A 17,342-nucleotide genomic window follows, 5' to 3' on the forward strand; every position below is an offset into this window, starting at 1 on the left:
AACTGCTTGATCCAAGCTGCAAACTATCAGTCATGAAATTGAATCTCCAACACAGAGGATGCATTAAAATAAAGGTACAGTAACTTAAGTGAAGTCATTTAATGGACTTCAAGTGCACACTGTCTCTTAATGCATGCTTCTCAGTATTATATATAAAGCTCAGAAAGAGGAAAGTCAGCTAGCAGTGGGCTAGGTTCATAGTTTAAAATCTGTACTCAACATGCTCACAGTTCGTTAGCACTAACAGAGATTATGCATGGAGGACACAAACAACTGAATGGTTTGAACAGGGAGGAATTATCATGCAAAACAATTAAAGCCAGAGAGGAATTAAAGTTCAGTGTGACACTCCAGCCACACTTCACATAATGGTTTGTGTGTCAGAAATAACATGTCAGCTCTTACTTGTTTCTTAAAGGCCCAGACCTGCAAGTTGCTGAGGGCCTTCAGCTCCCATTACAATAAAGGGCTCAATATATTTAATGGCATTTTTGTAAGAGTGGGGAGGTTACAGCTGGGGCTCTGGCTGCATTTCATAGCAAGTGATTACATTCTACCTATCCCCCATTCCCCTGGATTTTCAGTTTTTCTATTTTACACTGCCTGTCCCAAACTTTAACAATGCCTAGAGACACTATACCAAACAGCCATGCACTTCACCCCAGACATGGCTGCACTCATGGGGGAAATGAAGTGATACTTGTATAGTCTTTCTTTATACCAGTTGGTTAAGTTTGTTAGGCTCCATTGGACTGAAAGGTGCCCATGAATGTCATGCAAAATATAAGCTCAATTAACTTTAATTGCTGGGAGTTTGTGGTTGTCACAACCATTATTACGACACTGAACAGTATTTTTGAGTCAGTTCTTCGGAAAAAAATGTTTGCACTATACTTTAGAAAACGTGCAATAGCTGAGTGCTGACTCAGGCTGCTGGGTGACAGTACAATCATCTGGCCTTTTCAACACTGAAGTTGCACTGTCAAAGAAAGCTGACATTTCTCCCAAAGAATATTTAGCTATAACCCCTCCCCTCCCCCCCTGCCCAAGTCCTCTGTCATGCTCAACCTCAGGCTTTATCCATGCAATGGAGAAAGCCAAAGACCAGGTTGAAAGGCTCCCCTTGAGCTTCAGTGTTGTTTCAAGATATTACAAATCTCACTTCACTTGTCATGTGATGTAAAATTTGTACTACACTATCTGATGCTGCTGCAGGTTTATGAGTTGGGGCCAAAGAGAGAAACAGTGCTGAAGGCAAAACTAGGCCTTCATAGCCTGGTTTTCAGAGGTGTTCACCTTGAGCTTCCACTGATATTTAAATGACACTTACAGGTACTCAGCACCTTTGAAAAGCAGCTGACTGGTTCCTAGGACTGGCACACTGACTTAGTGAAAATGCTCTAAGCTGCTACATGAGATGTGGGTTTTAATCCTTAGGCCTCGCCACTCCACTGAGCAGTGGTGGTGTATTATAAAATGAGTCTGTCAAGCTCGCCTCACCCAGAAATCTTATGTAAATATTAACGATGAGCTGACACCCTCTTCCCCAACTTGGGCAAATGCACAAATATAACTCCTGTCTGCCAGCCTCGGGGGTAAAAGCAAATAAGCCTCTGGGACGGGGTTAACGAGGAAAGGACACACACGACACAAAATTAGTCTTGAAGCAAGGAAAGAAGGTTATGCGAAGAGGGGATGGCATGTTTGTAAGCGCCACTTGTTACCTTCTTGTCCTTGTGGTGTATTAGAGCGCCAGGCCTTGTGTCTTTAACATGTGTGTCATTTCTGGACTGTTCAGCATGACTGTTTGAATTTACATCCATAAAAGAGCACTTCTGAAAAGCCTAAGGAATTAAAATACTGCAAGTTAGCAGGACACCCAGTTGGTTTTGACAGACACCCGCAAAGGAGTTCTGCTTCAAAGAGGGTATTTGTTTGAACATGGAAAACTGGTACCTACTGTCACTAATTTTGTAAAGCATGAGATTTAGATTATCAGCAAAACAAAAAACAAGGTTTAATTTATGCCCGCTACTGCCCTGAATGTCTGAGTGAAATGCTATTTTCAGATCAGGTAGCATCTAAGGCTGGCAAGCTCAAACTAACTGCATTACAAATAATGAATTTGTTAGACAGTCTGCTGAGTCCCACTTTACAGATGGGGACTCTGTGGCACACAGCGGTGAAAGGAGTTGGCCAAGGTTAAATGGGAAGATCCTGGTAGATCTGGGGACAAAAAACCAAGCTCCCACACCCATGTCATAACCACAAGACTCCCCTTAATGAAATGACTTCATTTCTCAGCATCCCTGCCTTTAACTTGTATGCCTAAACCTGCAGCATCTGACATTAAACTAAGCTTTCAGCTAAAGAGGCCCAATGCAAGAGAGAGAGATCGTTAAGGACATGGCTGCACTGCATCAGGGAACAGGCCTTCCATCCTGGGTCCACAGACCCATGCTCTCAGGGCTCATGCTAGCTCTGTTGATCTTGTGGCTTGGGTGCTGAAACCTGGAGGGGAGGGAAAGGGGAGTGACCTTGAGAGCCCAAGTTCCAGCCTGAGCCATGCTGTCTATACAGCTATTTTTCTAGCACTAGGGCAAGCCCTCCTAGCATAATAAGCACTATAGAGACACCCTAAATGTCTGACTCCCCCTTACTGCCTGAAACGCTTTTCATGTATGGGTAATGAGCTCTATTTCCAGGAGGTGAGGAATGCTGTTTTGTCAGCCCCTGGCTAGCCCCCAAATTCTACCCTCAGAAATGCATTTTATCAGCTAAGCTGCTGACAGGCTCAGTTGTAACATGTGTAAGGAAATGGTGGCATGTGGGTAGGGTTTGGGCATTCAGAGAATTAGAAAGGAAAAATAAAATTCCACAAACACACCCCCGAGTTCTCATTTTCCACTCATTCTGTCAGGCCCCAATACCAGGCCTAACGAACGGCATTTCCACTGCCACAAAACTCTTAAACCTGGCCCCATGTGTGTTCTATCTGCAAACATGGAACCTATGGGAACCTGCAGGTGATTTTAAGATAGGCAACAAGAAGCCTGATGAAGTCACACAGCCACGTGACCCCACTGTGTGAGCTGAGGCACAGAAAAGCCTATGCTAATGAATAGTAAATACAGTGAAGTGTAACTGAACACAAGTTCAAGTTGGAGGAGTGGCGTGGAAATACCACGCAGGGCTGCATTGCACATGGTAACACGGGACAGCATCTCTGGCGTACATGTTTGGTATTGTGACAGACCCAGGCCAGTGGGGTACAGGAGTCTGGTAGAGGGCAAATATACTGGTCACTGGATAAGTAGTTTTCTGTTCCCTGAGTGACCAGAGCAGGAGCTGCCCTAGAGTAATCAGGAACCTGCTAGAACCAATTAAGACAGACAGGCTGATTAGAACACCTGCAGCCAATCAAGACAAGCTAATCAGGGCACTTGGGTTTAAAAAGGAGCTCACGTCAGTTTGTGGGGGGGGTGTGAGGAGCTGGGAGCAAGGAGCTGAGAGTGAGAGGGTTTGCTGCTGGAGTACTAAGGAGTAGAAGTGTTATCAGACACCAGGAGGAAGGTCCTGTGGTGAGGATAAAGAAGGGTTTGGAGGAGGCCATGGGGAAGTAGCCCAGGTAGTTGTCGCTGTCATGCAGCTGTTACAAGAGGCACTATAGACAGCTGCAATCCACAGGGACCTGGGCTGGAACCCGGAGTAGAGGGCGGGCCCGGGTTCCCCCTAAACCTCCCAACTCCTGATCAGATACAAGAGGAGACTGTGGGTTCCACCAGAGGGGAAGATCACAAAGGTGTGCAAATCTGCCAATAAGCGCAGGACCTACCAAGGCAGAGGAGGAACTTTGTCACAACTGGTGTCAGGTGTGGGATTTGGTGTGCACAGCACGGCAGAAGAAGGAGGGTGATTAAAAAAAAAAAAAAGAGAGAGGGGTTTTTTTTCCCCACCACAATGGATGACTTACTGCAGGCACTGATACAAGCTACGGCGGCCCAGCAGGAGGTTACCCGTGTCCAGGCAGCTGCCCAACAGGAGGCAGTGCAGCTGCAGCAAGAGACTAATCGCCTGCTGATGGACCAGGTTTCTCAAGACCGGGCTATGTTGCGGGAACTGGTAAACCAGGTAAAGACCCTTACAGAGCTGAACCGCGGCCATGATGGGATGCAGATCGTACAGGCCAACCATTGGCTGCAGAAAGTGATGTGGGAGGATGATGTAGAGGCATACCATCTGGCCTTTGAGAGGACAGCTCTACAAGAGGCCTGGCCTCGAGATCAGTGGTCTGGCATCCTTGCCCCATTCCTGTGTGGGGAGGCGCAGAAGGCTTACTATGATCTGCCTGAAGAGGCTGCAGCTGACTACCCCCAGCTGAAAGCAGAGATCCTGGCCAGATCTCGAGTAACAGCTGCAGTGCGGGCCCCGTGGTATCACGAGTGGAAGTACCAGGAAAATAAAACCCCATGGTCCCAATTGTATGACCTCATCCATCTCACACGAAAGTGGTTGTGAACGGAATGCTGGAGTCCGGAAGACATACTAGAGGTTCTGGTCATCGACCGATACGTGAGGGGGCTACCGCCAGACCTTCGTGCTTGGGTAAGCCAGAACGGACGCTCCACCTATGATGAGGTTGTTGCACTGGTAGAGAGGCGAAGGACAGCGAGGGAGCTGACCCGACCAGTTAAGGAAGAGACACTCTGGGTTAAACTAGAAGCACCAAGCCCTAGAGCTCGGGTGACTGGGCAACCAGGAGATCACAGGTGGAAAAAGAGAGGGGCTGAAGGCCCACCAGAAGCCACAAAGAGTCGAAGCACTGAGGGAGAAGAACATCATGATGTTAGACTGCCCAAACCAAGAGACTGGAGAATGCCTAAGGCCCCATACAGATGTTATGCCTGCGGGGAGTGGGGACATATAGCTGCACAGTGTCCCAATGCTGAGGAGCCGATGCAGTGTAACCTGGGGAACTGGGGAAACCCATGCTCCCTAATCCACCCTTGTGGGGGTCTCACTAACCCCACATATGTACAACAGACCAGTAAAGCTAAATGGGGTAGAGACCACAGCACTGGTTGATTTGGGGAGTGCGATCACACTTGTCTTGGGGAAGCTCATGAAGAGTAGTCAGCTGCTGCGGGCTAAGCGTACAGGGATAACATTCGTCCATGGGACAGTTGGTTATTACCCCACCATCCCAGTAAAAATCGAGATTCTGGGGAACACTACTGAGGTAGCAGCAGGTGTAGTCCCTAAACTCCCATACCCGGTGCTCACAGGGAGGGACTTCCCAGGGTTTGGAGACTTACTCCCAGTAGGAGGATTGGAGAAAGAGGGAAACCCTGAAGTTAGTGAAGCATCCACAGTAGACTGTCAACCCCCAGTCTTCTCTGAAATATCCCCAGATTTATTTTCCATTCCCAGATAGGGTAGGAAGTCAAAAAGGGAAAGGAGGGCAGCTAAAGCCTTGGGAACCTGAATACTGACTCAAAGCCAGAGGGTCGCTCTTGTAGGTATGCGGGCCCGAGCAGCTGAAAAGGAGGCCACCCAGGAGAGAGAAGGACACGAGTCTGACCCCCACCTTAACGTTTCTGAACCAGTAGAGGCAACAGAGACTGGGCCCCTAGATCTTGGGCAGATTAGCCCCGGGAGAGGAAATTTTGGACGGAACCAGACTGAAGACCCAAGGTACGACAACATTAGAAAGGAGGTGACTGAAATAGATGGGGGTCCCCGTGGAAGGGAAAACCCAGGGACCAGGACCCTACTTCATAAGGAAGAAGAATCTTTTATACTGGGTTGCACCAGTACAGGGGCAGAAGGTACAACAGATCCTAGTACCTCAAGAGCACCAGACCGCTGTATTAAGTCTTGCTTATAGTCATCTTTTTGGGGGGCATTTGGGGGTAGAAAAGACCCTGGCACGAGTCCTACGACGGCTCTTCTGGCCCGGAGTACATGAAGAAGTGCAGAGGTACTGTGCGTCCTGCCCAGAGTGTCAGCTGCATAGTCCCCGTCCCCACCTGAGGGCACCTTTAGTACCCCTTCCCATTATAAAGGTCCCCTTTGAGCGAATAGCCATGGACCTAGTGGGACCCCTGGAGAAGATGGCTCGGGGCCACCAATATATACTTGTTGTTTTGGACTATGCTACTCGCTACCCAGAAGCCGTCGCCCTGCGGAACACAGCCTCTAAAATGATAGCTAAAGAGCTGGTGGGGATCTTTGCCCGAGTGGGGCTACCAAAGGAGATATTAACAGACCAAGGACCCCCCTTTATGTCAAAACTAATGAAGGACCTCTGTATGCTGCTCCATATACATAACCTGAGAACTTCAGTCTACCATCCGCAGACTGATGGGTTGGTAGAAAGGTTTAATCGAACTCTCAAGGCTATGATAAGGAAGGTGGTAAGTTGAGATGGGAAGGATTGGTATACCCTACTATTTTACCTTATGTTCGCAATCAGGGAGGTACCTCAGGCCTCAACTGGGTTTTCCCCCTTCGAGTTATTATACCGGCATCACCCCGTGGCATACTAGATATCGCCAAAGAAATTTGGGAAGAGGAACCCAATGAGGGGAGAAAAATAATAGAACATGTAATACAGATGCAAGACTGGATAACCCGTGTCACCCCGATTATATGGGAACATTTGGAAAAGGCACAGGAGGCCCAGAGAACCCATTACAATCGTCAGGCAAAAGTCTGACAGTTCCAACCAGGGGATCGGGTGATGGCATTGGTACCCACGGCAGAAAGCAAGCTTCTGGCCCAATTGCAGGGGCCCTATGAGGTGATTGAACCCGTGGGGGAAGTAACCTACAAAGTGCAGCAGCCAGGATGCTGAAAACAAGAACAGATTTATCACATCAACCTTCTGAGACCCTGACACGCACAAGAGGTGTACATAACTGTCCAAAAAGATCTAACCCAGGCAAACAAGCCTTCCAAACACCACATCGTCACGAATCCTGGGGCCAGAACAACAATGAGGCCCTATCGGGTGCCAGCAGCCAAAAGGGAGGAAATAAAAGCAGAAGTAAAAAAAATGCTGGAGTTGGGGATCATCGAAGAATCCCACAGTCAGTGGTCCAGCCCAATCGTGCTGGTACCCAAACCTGATGGCACCACAAGATTTTGCAATGATTTCCGGCGACTAAACGAAGTATCCCAGTTCGACGCATACCCCATACATCGCATAGATGAGCTAGTAGACCGTCTGGGTAATGCCCGGTACTTGACTACCCTAGACTTGACAAAGGGGTACTGGCAGAGTCCCCTTGCGGAAGACGCAAAAGAAAAGACTGCGTTCTCTACTCCAGCGGGTCTTTTTTTTCAATATACTGTCCTCCCTTTTGGACTACATGGGGCCCCAGCTACTTTCCAGCACCTCATGGACAAGCTATTACACCCGCATAACAGTTATGCTGCTGCCTACTTGGATGATGTGATCTTTCATACCCCAGACTGGGAAACCCACCTAAAGAAGGTGGAGGCAGTCCTTGATACTTTCAGGTGAGCTGGCCTTACAGCAAACCCTGCCAAGTGCACTGTAGGGTTTACGGAGGCCAAATATCTTGGCTACATTGTGGAAAAAGGTCTGGTAAAATCCCAAGTGAACAAGCTGGAGGCCATTCAAAACTGGCCCCGACCATGTCGCAAGAAACAAGTCCGGGCATTCCTAGGAGTAGTGGGGTATTACTGACGATTTATCCCCCACTTTGCCACAAGGGCTAGCCCCCTGACAGATCTAGTGAAAGCCCGTGCACCTGATCTGGTGAGATGGTCTAATGCAGCAGAGGAAGCATTCACAGACCTACTGCCTTCTGCAGTAATCCCATACTGATAGCCCCTGATTTCACCAAGGAATTTATCCTGCAGACAGATGCATCGGAAGTAGGGTTGGGTGCCGTTCTATCACACGTTCTATCACAGATGGTCGGGGAGGAGGAACACCCAATTCTCTTCCTCAGTAGGAAACTCCTTCCGAGGGAACAAAAATAGGCAGTGGTGGAGAGAGAGTGTCTCGCTATAAAATGGGCCATGGAAGCATTGTGCTATTACTTGCTTGGGCGCAGATTTGTCCTCGTGACCGACCATGCCCCTCTTCAATGGATGCAGCGGAACAAGGAGAAGAACACAAAGGTGACCAGGTGGTTCTTATCCCTCCAACCTTTCCAGTTCCTTGTGCAACACAGAGCAGGGAGCCGTCACGATAATGCCGATGGCTTGTCACGTGTGCACTGTCAGGCATCCCAAGCTGCCCAACCCCTTGGTGTTGAGCAGAGGGGGAGGGATATGTGAGAGACCCAGGCCAGTGGGGTACAGGAGTCTGGTAGAGGGCAAATATACTGGTCACTGGATGAGTAGTTTTCTGTTCCCTGAGTGACCAGAGCAGGGGCTGCCCTAGAGTAATCAGGAACCTGCTAGAACCAATTAAGGCAGACAGGCTGATCAGAACACCTGCAGCCAATCAAGGCAGGCTAATCAAGGCACCTGGGTTTTAAAAGGAGCTCACTTCAGTTTGTGGGGGATGTGTGAGGAGCTGGAAGCAAGAGACACAAGGAGCTGAGAGTGAGAGGGTGTGCTGCTGGAGGACTAAGGAGTGGAAGTGTTATCAGACACCACGAGGAAGGTCCTGTGGTGAGGATAAAGAAGGCGTTTGGAGGAGGCCATGGGGAAGTAGCCCAGGGAGTTGTAGCTGTCATGCAGCTGTTACAAGAGGCACTATAGACAGCTGCAGTCCACAGGGCCCTGGGCTGGAACCCAGAGTAGAGGGCTGGCCCGGGTTCCCCCCCAAACCTCCTAACTCCTGATCAGATAGAAGAGGAGTTGTCCCAGACTGTGGGTTCCACCAGAGGGGACAATCACTGAGGTCAGCAAATCTGCCAATAAGCGCAGGACCTACCAAGGTAGAGGAGGAACTTTGTCACAGTATGTACACATGACAGTGATATTGCCCTCATGCAGGTCTTGGCTTAAACTTCTTGTTGCTATTCTCTCTCTCAGTTACCTCGGATTCCTGGTTTCTTTGCCTCCTGAACTACCATCACCTTTCTAGTCTGCTGTGGTCCCCACCAATCACGTGCTTGCACTTTCTGGATCCTGTCACTGTCCTCAGTGCCCCAAAATGTGTCTGTCTCCTTCCCTGCCTCCAGCTCCCCTCAAGCACTCCAGGTCCTGGCCTACCCTAGGCTGTGGGTTCTTCAGGCTGGTATCAGCCGCACTATAGCAACCATGCTCCAAGGTGGTGAGGTCTAAGGAGTTCAGGTTCTTCAGGGCCTATGGACCCTATATCTTCCTGCAGCAATGCTCTGATATAAGTCAAGTCCTAGGAGAATGGGTCTGCTACTAAGTCTTCCTCCTACTGCACCACAGAGTGTGGGCTCTCAAGACCTTACTGAGCAGAGCTGGCTTCTCTCTAATTCCTTGCAGGGTCCAGGCCAGCTCTCCCACTAGCTCCTAGTTCAAGAGAAGGGGCTAAAGGCCATTATTGCTGGTAGCTGTACGATGTACAGGTGCAGAACGCCAACAGCAAGTCCTGGTGTAGCACACTGGGAGTGCTGCTGACATGCACTTGCACGTTGCGTTATCAGTAAGGTAAATCAGCAGTGCTGTGGAGGAAAGGTGCATGCCAGGGAGGGAGTGGCAATGAGAATTAATTACACTATTGCAGGTAAGGAAGTGATATTGGTGTGGCAAGTATTGTGGTAACTATATAATTAATTTATCTCACTATCATGCAATTTATAGTACTAAATTACTTGATACAGTCAGGCACTTCCTCCAATATAACATCCTTCCCCTCTCAGCCTCTCTCTTGTTACTCCCTTTAAACACAGGACACTCATAGTGGAGAACTGTAGCAGACTCTCCTAGTATTCTTTTTTAAACAAAGTTCTCTTTATAGATCCCTCTTTTTATTTACATTCATAGAGTTTAAGGCCACAAGGGACCATTAGATGATCTGTTCTGACCTGTATATCACAGGCCATTCAATGTCATCCAATTACCCCTCCATGCAGCCCAATAACATGTTTTGCTAAAGCATATCTTCCAGAAAGACATCAATAGAGGAAGAATCCACTACTTCCCTTGTGAATTTGTTCCAATGGTTAATCACCCTCACTGCCAAAATTTGTACCTAATTTGCTTTGGTCTGGCTTCAGCTTCCAGTTATGCTTTTCTCTGCTAGATTAAAGAGCTCTTTAAGACTCAAAAACAACGAGGAGTCCAGTGGCACCTTAAAGACTAACAGATTCATTTGGACATCAGCTTTCGTGGATAAAAAACCCACTTCTTCAGAGGCCTGGATCTTTAGGACTCAGTATTTTCTCCCTATGCAGGTACTTCTACACTGTAATCGTATCACCTCTCAGTCATCTCTCTGATAAACTAAACAGACTGAGCTCTTTTAAGTTTCTCACTAAGGCATTTACTCCAGCCATCCAATACTTTTTTTGGCTCTTTTCTGCACTCTCTCTCCAATTTTTCAACATTCTTTTATAAATATGAACACCAAAACTGACTGCATTATTCCAGTACTAGCCTCACAATGCCTTTTACAGAGGTAGAACCACTTCTCTACCCTATTCAGCACTCCTCTCTTTATATAATCAAGGCCTGCATTAGCCCTTTTTGCCAGAATGTTGCACTGGGAGCTCATGTTCCATTTGCTTATTCACTTGGACCCCCCCAATCCTTTTTAGAATCACTGCTATCCAAGATACAGTTGCCCATTCTGTAGATATGGCCTTCATGCCTTGTTCCTAGATGTAAAACATTGCCTTTATCTCTATTAAAACACATTTTGTTTGAACAGACACACTTTATCAAGTGATCCAGATCACACTACATGATTGCCTTGGCCTCATCATTATTTGCCACTCAACATTTATGTCATCCACAAATTTTATCAGCCTGATTTTATATTTACTTCCAGATCATTAATGAAAATGTACAAATCCCTAAAGAACCCAAGTAAAAACACCCCCAACTTGATGATGATACCCCATCGACAACTATTTTTTGAGATCTGTCAGCTAGAGAGCAGTGTGGAAGAAAACAATTCTGTTTCACAGCAACTTTCGAGTTTTCATTTTGTATTTATTAATCCATTTAACGTGTGCTCTCTTGATACTGCATAGTGCCAGTTTCTTAAATCCGAATGTTGTACAGTAATAAACCAAATGCCTTTAAAAAGTCTAACTGTATACAGTTTTAGCAATCTAACATGTAATCTCTTCAAAGAATGAAATCATTCTTTTGACTAGATTGACTATTGTCCATAAAAACACATTGATTGTCATTAATTGTATTCCTATCTATCTTTTAATTCTTTTAATTGAATCCCATATGAGCTTTTCCTTTATTTTTCCCAGGATTAGAGTCATGCTAACTGACTGGGTCATCCCATTTGCCCTTTCTGAGCACTGGCGCAACATTAGTATTTTTCCAGGCGTCTGGAATTTCCCCGGGACCCCAAGATTTATTACAAATTAATGTCAGTGGGCTAGAGATCACCTCAGCCAACTCTCAGGACTCTTGGGTGCAAGTATTCTGGATCTGATTTAAAAATGTTTACCCCTAGCAGATATTGTCTGGTATCCTCCTCTTCAGTACCCTGACTCTGACTTTCCTTCACACCCTCCTTCCAAACCCCATATTAGCCTTGTCCCTATTAACCCTCCCATTCACTGCCTTGCAGAGGAAGAGCAATTGCGCAGCTGGGCTGCCTAAAGAGAGACAGGAAGAGAAGGAGAGGCAACCTAACTGCCTGTAGACCCAGCGCCTGGCAGCCAGAAGGACACACTGCAGGGGAAAAACTGCTCTCTGCCGGCTGCGTAGTTATCTAAGATGGCAGTGGCTGATGCCTGAGAGGTGTGGAGAGGCAGGATGTGTGAGGGTCACCCAAGATGCCTATCAATTTGCAGGCCTGTCTCGTGTATTAGAAGCATTTTAAAGACATACTATACCCACAGCTGAGTGAATTGATTAGATAATTCTGTATAGTGCTTTTGAATGCCTGAAGTGCTCCATAGAGCCTATGTATTGTTACACAACCCCAATCTGTCCTAACCCTAGTCCAAACCCCCATTTGCTCAACCTGTTTCTCCTACCATAGAATGGAGACAGTACCATATAGAGTAGTGGTCTCCAGCCTTTTTATGCACAAGATCACTTTTTGAACTTAAGATCAATCCAGGATCTCCCTTGCCACTTCCCCGAAGCCACGCCCCGCCCTCTCCATTCCTCGTCACTCGCTCTCACCAGACTGGGGCAGAGGGTTGGGGTGTAGGAGGGTGCTCCGGGCTGAGCCAGGGCAGATGGTTGGGGTGCAGGAATGAGGGTTGCAAGCTCTGGGAGGGAATTTGGGTACATGCATCATATGGTCACACTGCACATAATCTCATAGAATCCACTGGACATTTCATGAGTTTTATTTTTTATTAGTGTCCTTTGTGGTTTATAGATCCAAAATCCTTCAGGGATTGACAAAAAATCAGTGTAATTCTCAACTGTCGGGTGTGCACTGGTTGAGCCTGGGACAGGGGGTCACGGTGCAGGAGTGAGGGGTGCAAGCTCTGGGAGGGAGTTTGGGTGCAGGAGGGGGCTCCAGGCTGGTCCAGAGTGTTGGGGTGCAGGAGAAGGTGAGAGGTGCAGGCTCTGGGAGGGAGTTTGGTGCAGGGGATTGGTGTGTGGGACAGGGTTGGGGGTCTGGGAGGGAGCTATGGGCTGGAGTGCAGGAGGGGGTGCGAGGTGCAGACTCTGTCTGGGAGGTGCTTACCACAGATGGCTCTCAGAAGTGGCTGGCTGTTGGGACATCTCTGTGCATGGCTCCTGAGTGAAAAGGGGGTGTAAGGCAGCTCCATGTGCTGCCCACGCCTGCAAGCACCACCCCTGCAGTTCCCATTGGCTGGTTCCCAGCCAATGGGAGCTACTGGGACAGTGCTGGGGGCGGAGGCATCATTTGGAGCCGCTCACCCTCCCCTTTCCCCCAGGGGCCGCCAAGATGTGCCAGCAGCCAGCCGCTTCCGGGAGTGGCATAGGGCCATGGCAGGCATGTAACCTCTGAGCCCCGCCAGACTTTTAGCAGCCCGGAGATTGCAATTGATTGGCTAAGGCTTCAGGATCGACCAGTTGATTGCCATCGACAGGTTAGTAACCACTGATATAGAGTATGCAGCTAGGAAACACTAGAAACTCACTGACTGCAGTTTTAATGTTTGTTTTTTTACTACAGTGTCATTATCAGTGACCTAAAACAGTTCCACCTGTTGCAAAACGAAAGACCACGGAGTGAGTGTCTCTTCTCAGAAGCTGCTGCCAGAATGATGCATCCCATTATGGAAAGCTAAATTCTGTGATGTATCAAGAACTTAGACACACATACATGGAAAGGGGACCAAGGTTTAATGTGATGAGCCTAATCAACCCTGTAAGCCTAGTATCCGATGCTCCCATCAACTTCCACAAGAGCGGAGGGCACCAGGCACCATGCAGGCCTGGGTCCTGCGTGACAAACTCAGGTCAATGCTGAACACATTGAATATGTACAGCACAGTAAACCTATTTGTGTATGTGTCATGGAGGATTTGTCCAACTGCAGTGCCAATACCTCTGAATAGTGAGCCACAGAAACCCTGCTTTTCCAGGCCAGAACAGTGTGGTGATTGTGTTATGTAGATATTTATTCACAAAGAGTATTTGGGTGAGCCACCACACTCATTTTCTCTTTGTGATCCTAGCTAAGAACAGAACCAAGGTCTGTAGAAGAGAGTGAGACTGTATAAGTATATCCATGTGCAACTCAATGTGCATACCTGCAATTCTGCCATTATCCTGTCTCCTTCCTCTTCCTCCTCGTCCTTTGTGGCAGATGCTGTGACAGGCAGTGGTGCCCGGGATGAGACTGGATCTTCTTTAGGTACTTTGGACTGTGCTGTTTGGCAAGCATCTTCGCTGCCTTCCTGAAAGGGTGAAGAACCACAGAGAGCCAATATATATAAACCATGCTAGTGCAAAGCAAACACAGTAAAGTCAATAATAATGCAATTCCCCTTATTGCAGGATTTCAGGAGGGGCTGAGTTGTTTGTTTGCTTGTTTAATGTCATGTCTTAGGAGCTCACTTTTTATCAATTTAAAATAAAAAAATATGGTGCTAGATCAATATAATCCTGATGCTGTTGATATAATGTGTATGAGATGGAGAGGCATCCCCATACTGCCTCCCTCCTCTTTTATTTCACTTCAAATGTAACAGGTGGGTAAAATAAGCAACAAGAAACTCTTAAAATGTTTCTGTGGAAACTCTTGACTCTCTGAGCTGATCTTCCCCATCTGCATAAGATGGGCTTTTTATTTTTAATCTTCTTATGACACACTGGATGAAAGCTGCTTGTGATTTGCATTTTACATTGTTGCAGAGATAAGTGGAAGGATAAGAATTATGAGAACAGGACTGGACAAATCCTATTGGCTGCTTTTTCTGATCAGTAGAATTTCCTGGTGACCTATTAGTCACCTCTCTGAGCCATGGCCCTGTCTCAACTTTTTCTATGGTTTAGACAAACAGCTGAAGTCTTGGAATGTTTCATGTGCCAGTCATTAGTCACTAAGTCAATTAGCTATTGCCTGAATCATCAAACCTTGACAATGGTGGTCTCTTTTTTGACTGCATAGATGACGTCTCCTGATCTCGTTGTGGTGAGGCCAGATCCCGGTAGGTAGCTGCGACGTGGAGGTGGAGGAGGTGGTGACTTCACCAGCTTGTCAGCTTCCTGTTCTGCACCGGGAGCATCTTCTGCAAAGTAACATGGCATCACAGAATGATCATTGCTAACGGGGAATGGCTCTGTTTTTTGTGCCCTCTACTCTACATTAGAGAAAAAGTCCAGCTGCTAAGAACTCTGTGACCATTAGCACATTCAGGATTCTAGCTTTAAAAGGTGCTCCTCCACAACTCTGAAAACACCTGCATTTACATAGAGAAATCAGTTCACTCCACATGGAAACTTGCAGTGATGCCCTGCTTCCATTAAAGTCAACAAGGCCAGGATTTCACTGGAGGTGTGCAGTTTAGGCTGCCCGACATACCTAGGCGCACTTCTAGCTGGTACATTTTGTAAGTGCATGTCTGCTTTCACAAGCACAAGCAGTGTGTTACGGGGGTATTTTTGTCATTACCCTGCCCTCTCTTGTGCCAGCCTCTGAAAACCAGTGAGCCTCCTTCTATTCTTCCAGTACATGGCCAGTTAAAAATCAGCACATAATCCTGTTCTATCAGAGGGGTGCTTTCTGCACTGTGCTAGAAAGGGATTTAAATGCCACTGTTACAACTCAGGAAACACTGGGTTATGCTTGGACAGCAAAGGCACCCAGGAAAATAAAAAGAGTACTCTGCTCCAGGAGCAAGTAGGCACCACCTCTCCAATTCACTTAGTGCACTGAGCCCTAGTAGCACGGGGAGGGCCGAGGAAGTCCAGGTCACCAATTATACCCTCTCCCCAGCAATGCAAGCTTTCATTTTTTATTTTAATTACAAGTTTCAGTAGCACACAGATTTGCCCCAAAATTACAACGTACTGACTCTAATGTGAATGCTATGCCACCAAGAGTTTCCAATTTATGGCAGATTAAAGCATAATCCAATAGCTCAGATATGCAACCCCTGCATTTTGACAGGGGCTCCTGACTGTTCTGAAGAGGACAGCAGTTTCCTCAACCAGCCACCACCACCCCTTACAAACTGCTACCCCATAATTCATTCCTATTTGAAGGTGTATGTTTGCACGCAACCCAAGCAGGACACACTGCAGCAAGAAACATGCATTCAGGGTTTTTCTTCTTATTATTTACAAGCTTCATTTAAAAAAAAATAGATGTCTGTTACATAAATAGATCGGATAGACATGTACAAGGGAGTTAAAACCTGTGTTCAGGACTACTAGCTGCTTGGGGTCAAGAAGCAACTTTCCCCATGGATAGGATATTGCATAACTGTCAATTATGGAGATTCAATACCTCCCGCTGAGGGATCTGATACTGACCACTATCAGAGACAGGATACAGGACTAGACAGAGGTTAGTCTAATCCACAATGGCAGTTCCTATTTTTCTAATGTGAACAGCCTTGTCTTTGTTCTCTTGTTAGCTCAAATGTTCTTCAGAAAACGTTGAACGTAAAGAAATGTTCTGTTGTATTATATAAGTCACTCTGTCCCTCCCTAGTTATCTGGCTCTGACTCACAGGGTTACAACAAAAGTAAACCTCCAGATATGTTTTACATTAGAGCTTTTCTCTTATCACCACATACCATTAAGAAGCTTGTAATGAATTCCATGTATACTTCTTCCAGGACAACTGAGAGATTTTCTTGAATTCCAGGCTAAAGGAATTAGAGTTATTCTCTTATCCCTTACACATGACACAGAGCAATTTGGCTTCATAGATGCTTACAACTAATGGGTGGTAGGTCTTGTGGAAGTCACAGCTCCTTCACAGGCTTGCCCAATCTGCCAGCCTTACAAATGCAGCAATCCTAAGTGCTAGAGCATCCACAGTTTTCCCTGCAGTTACTTGAAAATAAGAATGATGAAAGAATAGGAGGCATTGACGGAACGGCGGCAGATTAATTTCTATTGTGTAACCCACACTAGTGCCTTCCCTATCTTTAAAACTGGAAAATAAAAACGAAAGAGACAGGGAACCAGGAGGAGGAAAAATTGAGATGGTAAGTCAGTGTGACAGGTGCAGGTGCAATACCTGGCCTCTGGTGAACAAGGAGTTAATGTCAGATCAGCTTCCACACCTCTCTTTGCGTGGGAGAGGCTGTAATACAGCATAAGACTAGGTAGAACCCAATGTTGGGTGATGTTCTGTTGTCTCTGTTAAAGTTTTTTATTTTTATGTTATAAACCTTTGAGGAAACAGCAAGCATTTCCCCCCCTGCAGAGTCATGCTGCTAGAGTGCAGAGGAGGATAAGGGTAAAGATATAATTCAGTTTGGCTAAGGTTATTAAGAGTGATTTTGTGTGCTTAATTTGAGACACTTTAACAGTTCATGATTTTCAAAAGGCAGAGGCTCAGCAGTTTGTGAAAAATCAGGCACCTCGAGGGCATCCCATGTTGGGTACCCAAAACTATGAGTCATTTTAATAATCTTGGCACCTTTTGTGTCAATTCTTTCCCATCAGGTAAAGTAACAGATGAAATATTGGAACTGACTGATGATTTAGCTTTATATCTCCACTGGAAATAGGGTGACCAGACAGCAAGTGTGAAAAATCGGGACAGGGGCTGGGGTGGGAGGATGGGGGGTAATAGGAGCCT

At 46.7% G+C, this 17,342-nt stretch overlaps 1 protein-coding gene across 16 annotated transcripts in view; it reads right to left on the bottom strand.

Annotated features, from left to right (window-relative positions):
* Positions 1–17,342, bottom strand: part of KIAA1217 (KIAA1217 ortholog) — a 276,578-nt gene that overhangs the window by 5,738 nt on the left and 253,498 nt on the right. For 13 of the 16 annotated variants that reach the window (XR_003998770.1, XR_003998769.1, XM_030550358.1 and 10 more), the window contains 3 exons: positions 14,659–14,813; positions 13,833–13,979; positions 1,725–1,844 (listed from right to left, as the gene is read on the bottom strand). Coding sequence is in view for 14 of the 16 variants with exons in the window: in XM_030550358.1 (XP_030406218.1) it covers positions 1,725–1,844; positions 13,833–13,979; positions 14,659–14,813 (422 nt within the window). In the remaining 2 variants the exon portion in view is untranslated. The remainder of the gene's footprint in view (positions 1–1,724; positions 1,845–13,832; positions 13,980–14,658; positions 14,814–17,342) is intronic. The other 3 variants (XM_030550367.1, XM_030550365.1, XM_030550368.1) reach the window with 1 other exon arrangement.

The sequence above is a fragment of the Gopherus evgoodei genome, chromosome 2 (genome assembly GCF_007399415.2).
Source record: "Gopherus evgoodei ecotype Sinaloan lineage chromosome 2, rGopEvg1_v1.p, whole genome shotgun sequence".
Taxonomy (NCBI): Eukaryota; Metazoa; Chordata; order Testudines; family Testudinidae; genus Gopherus; species Gopherus evgoodei.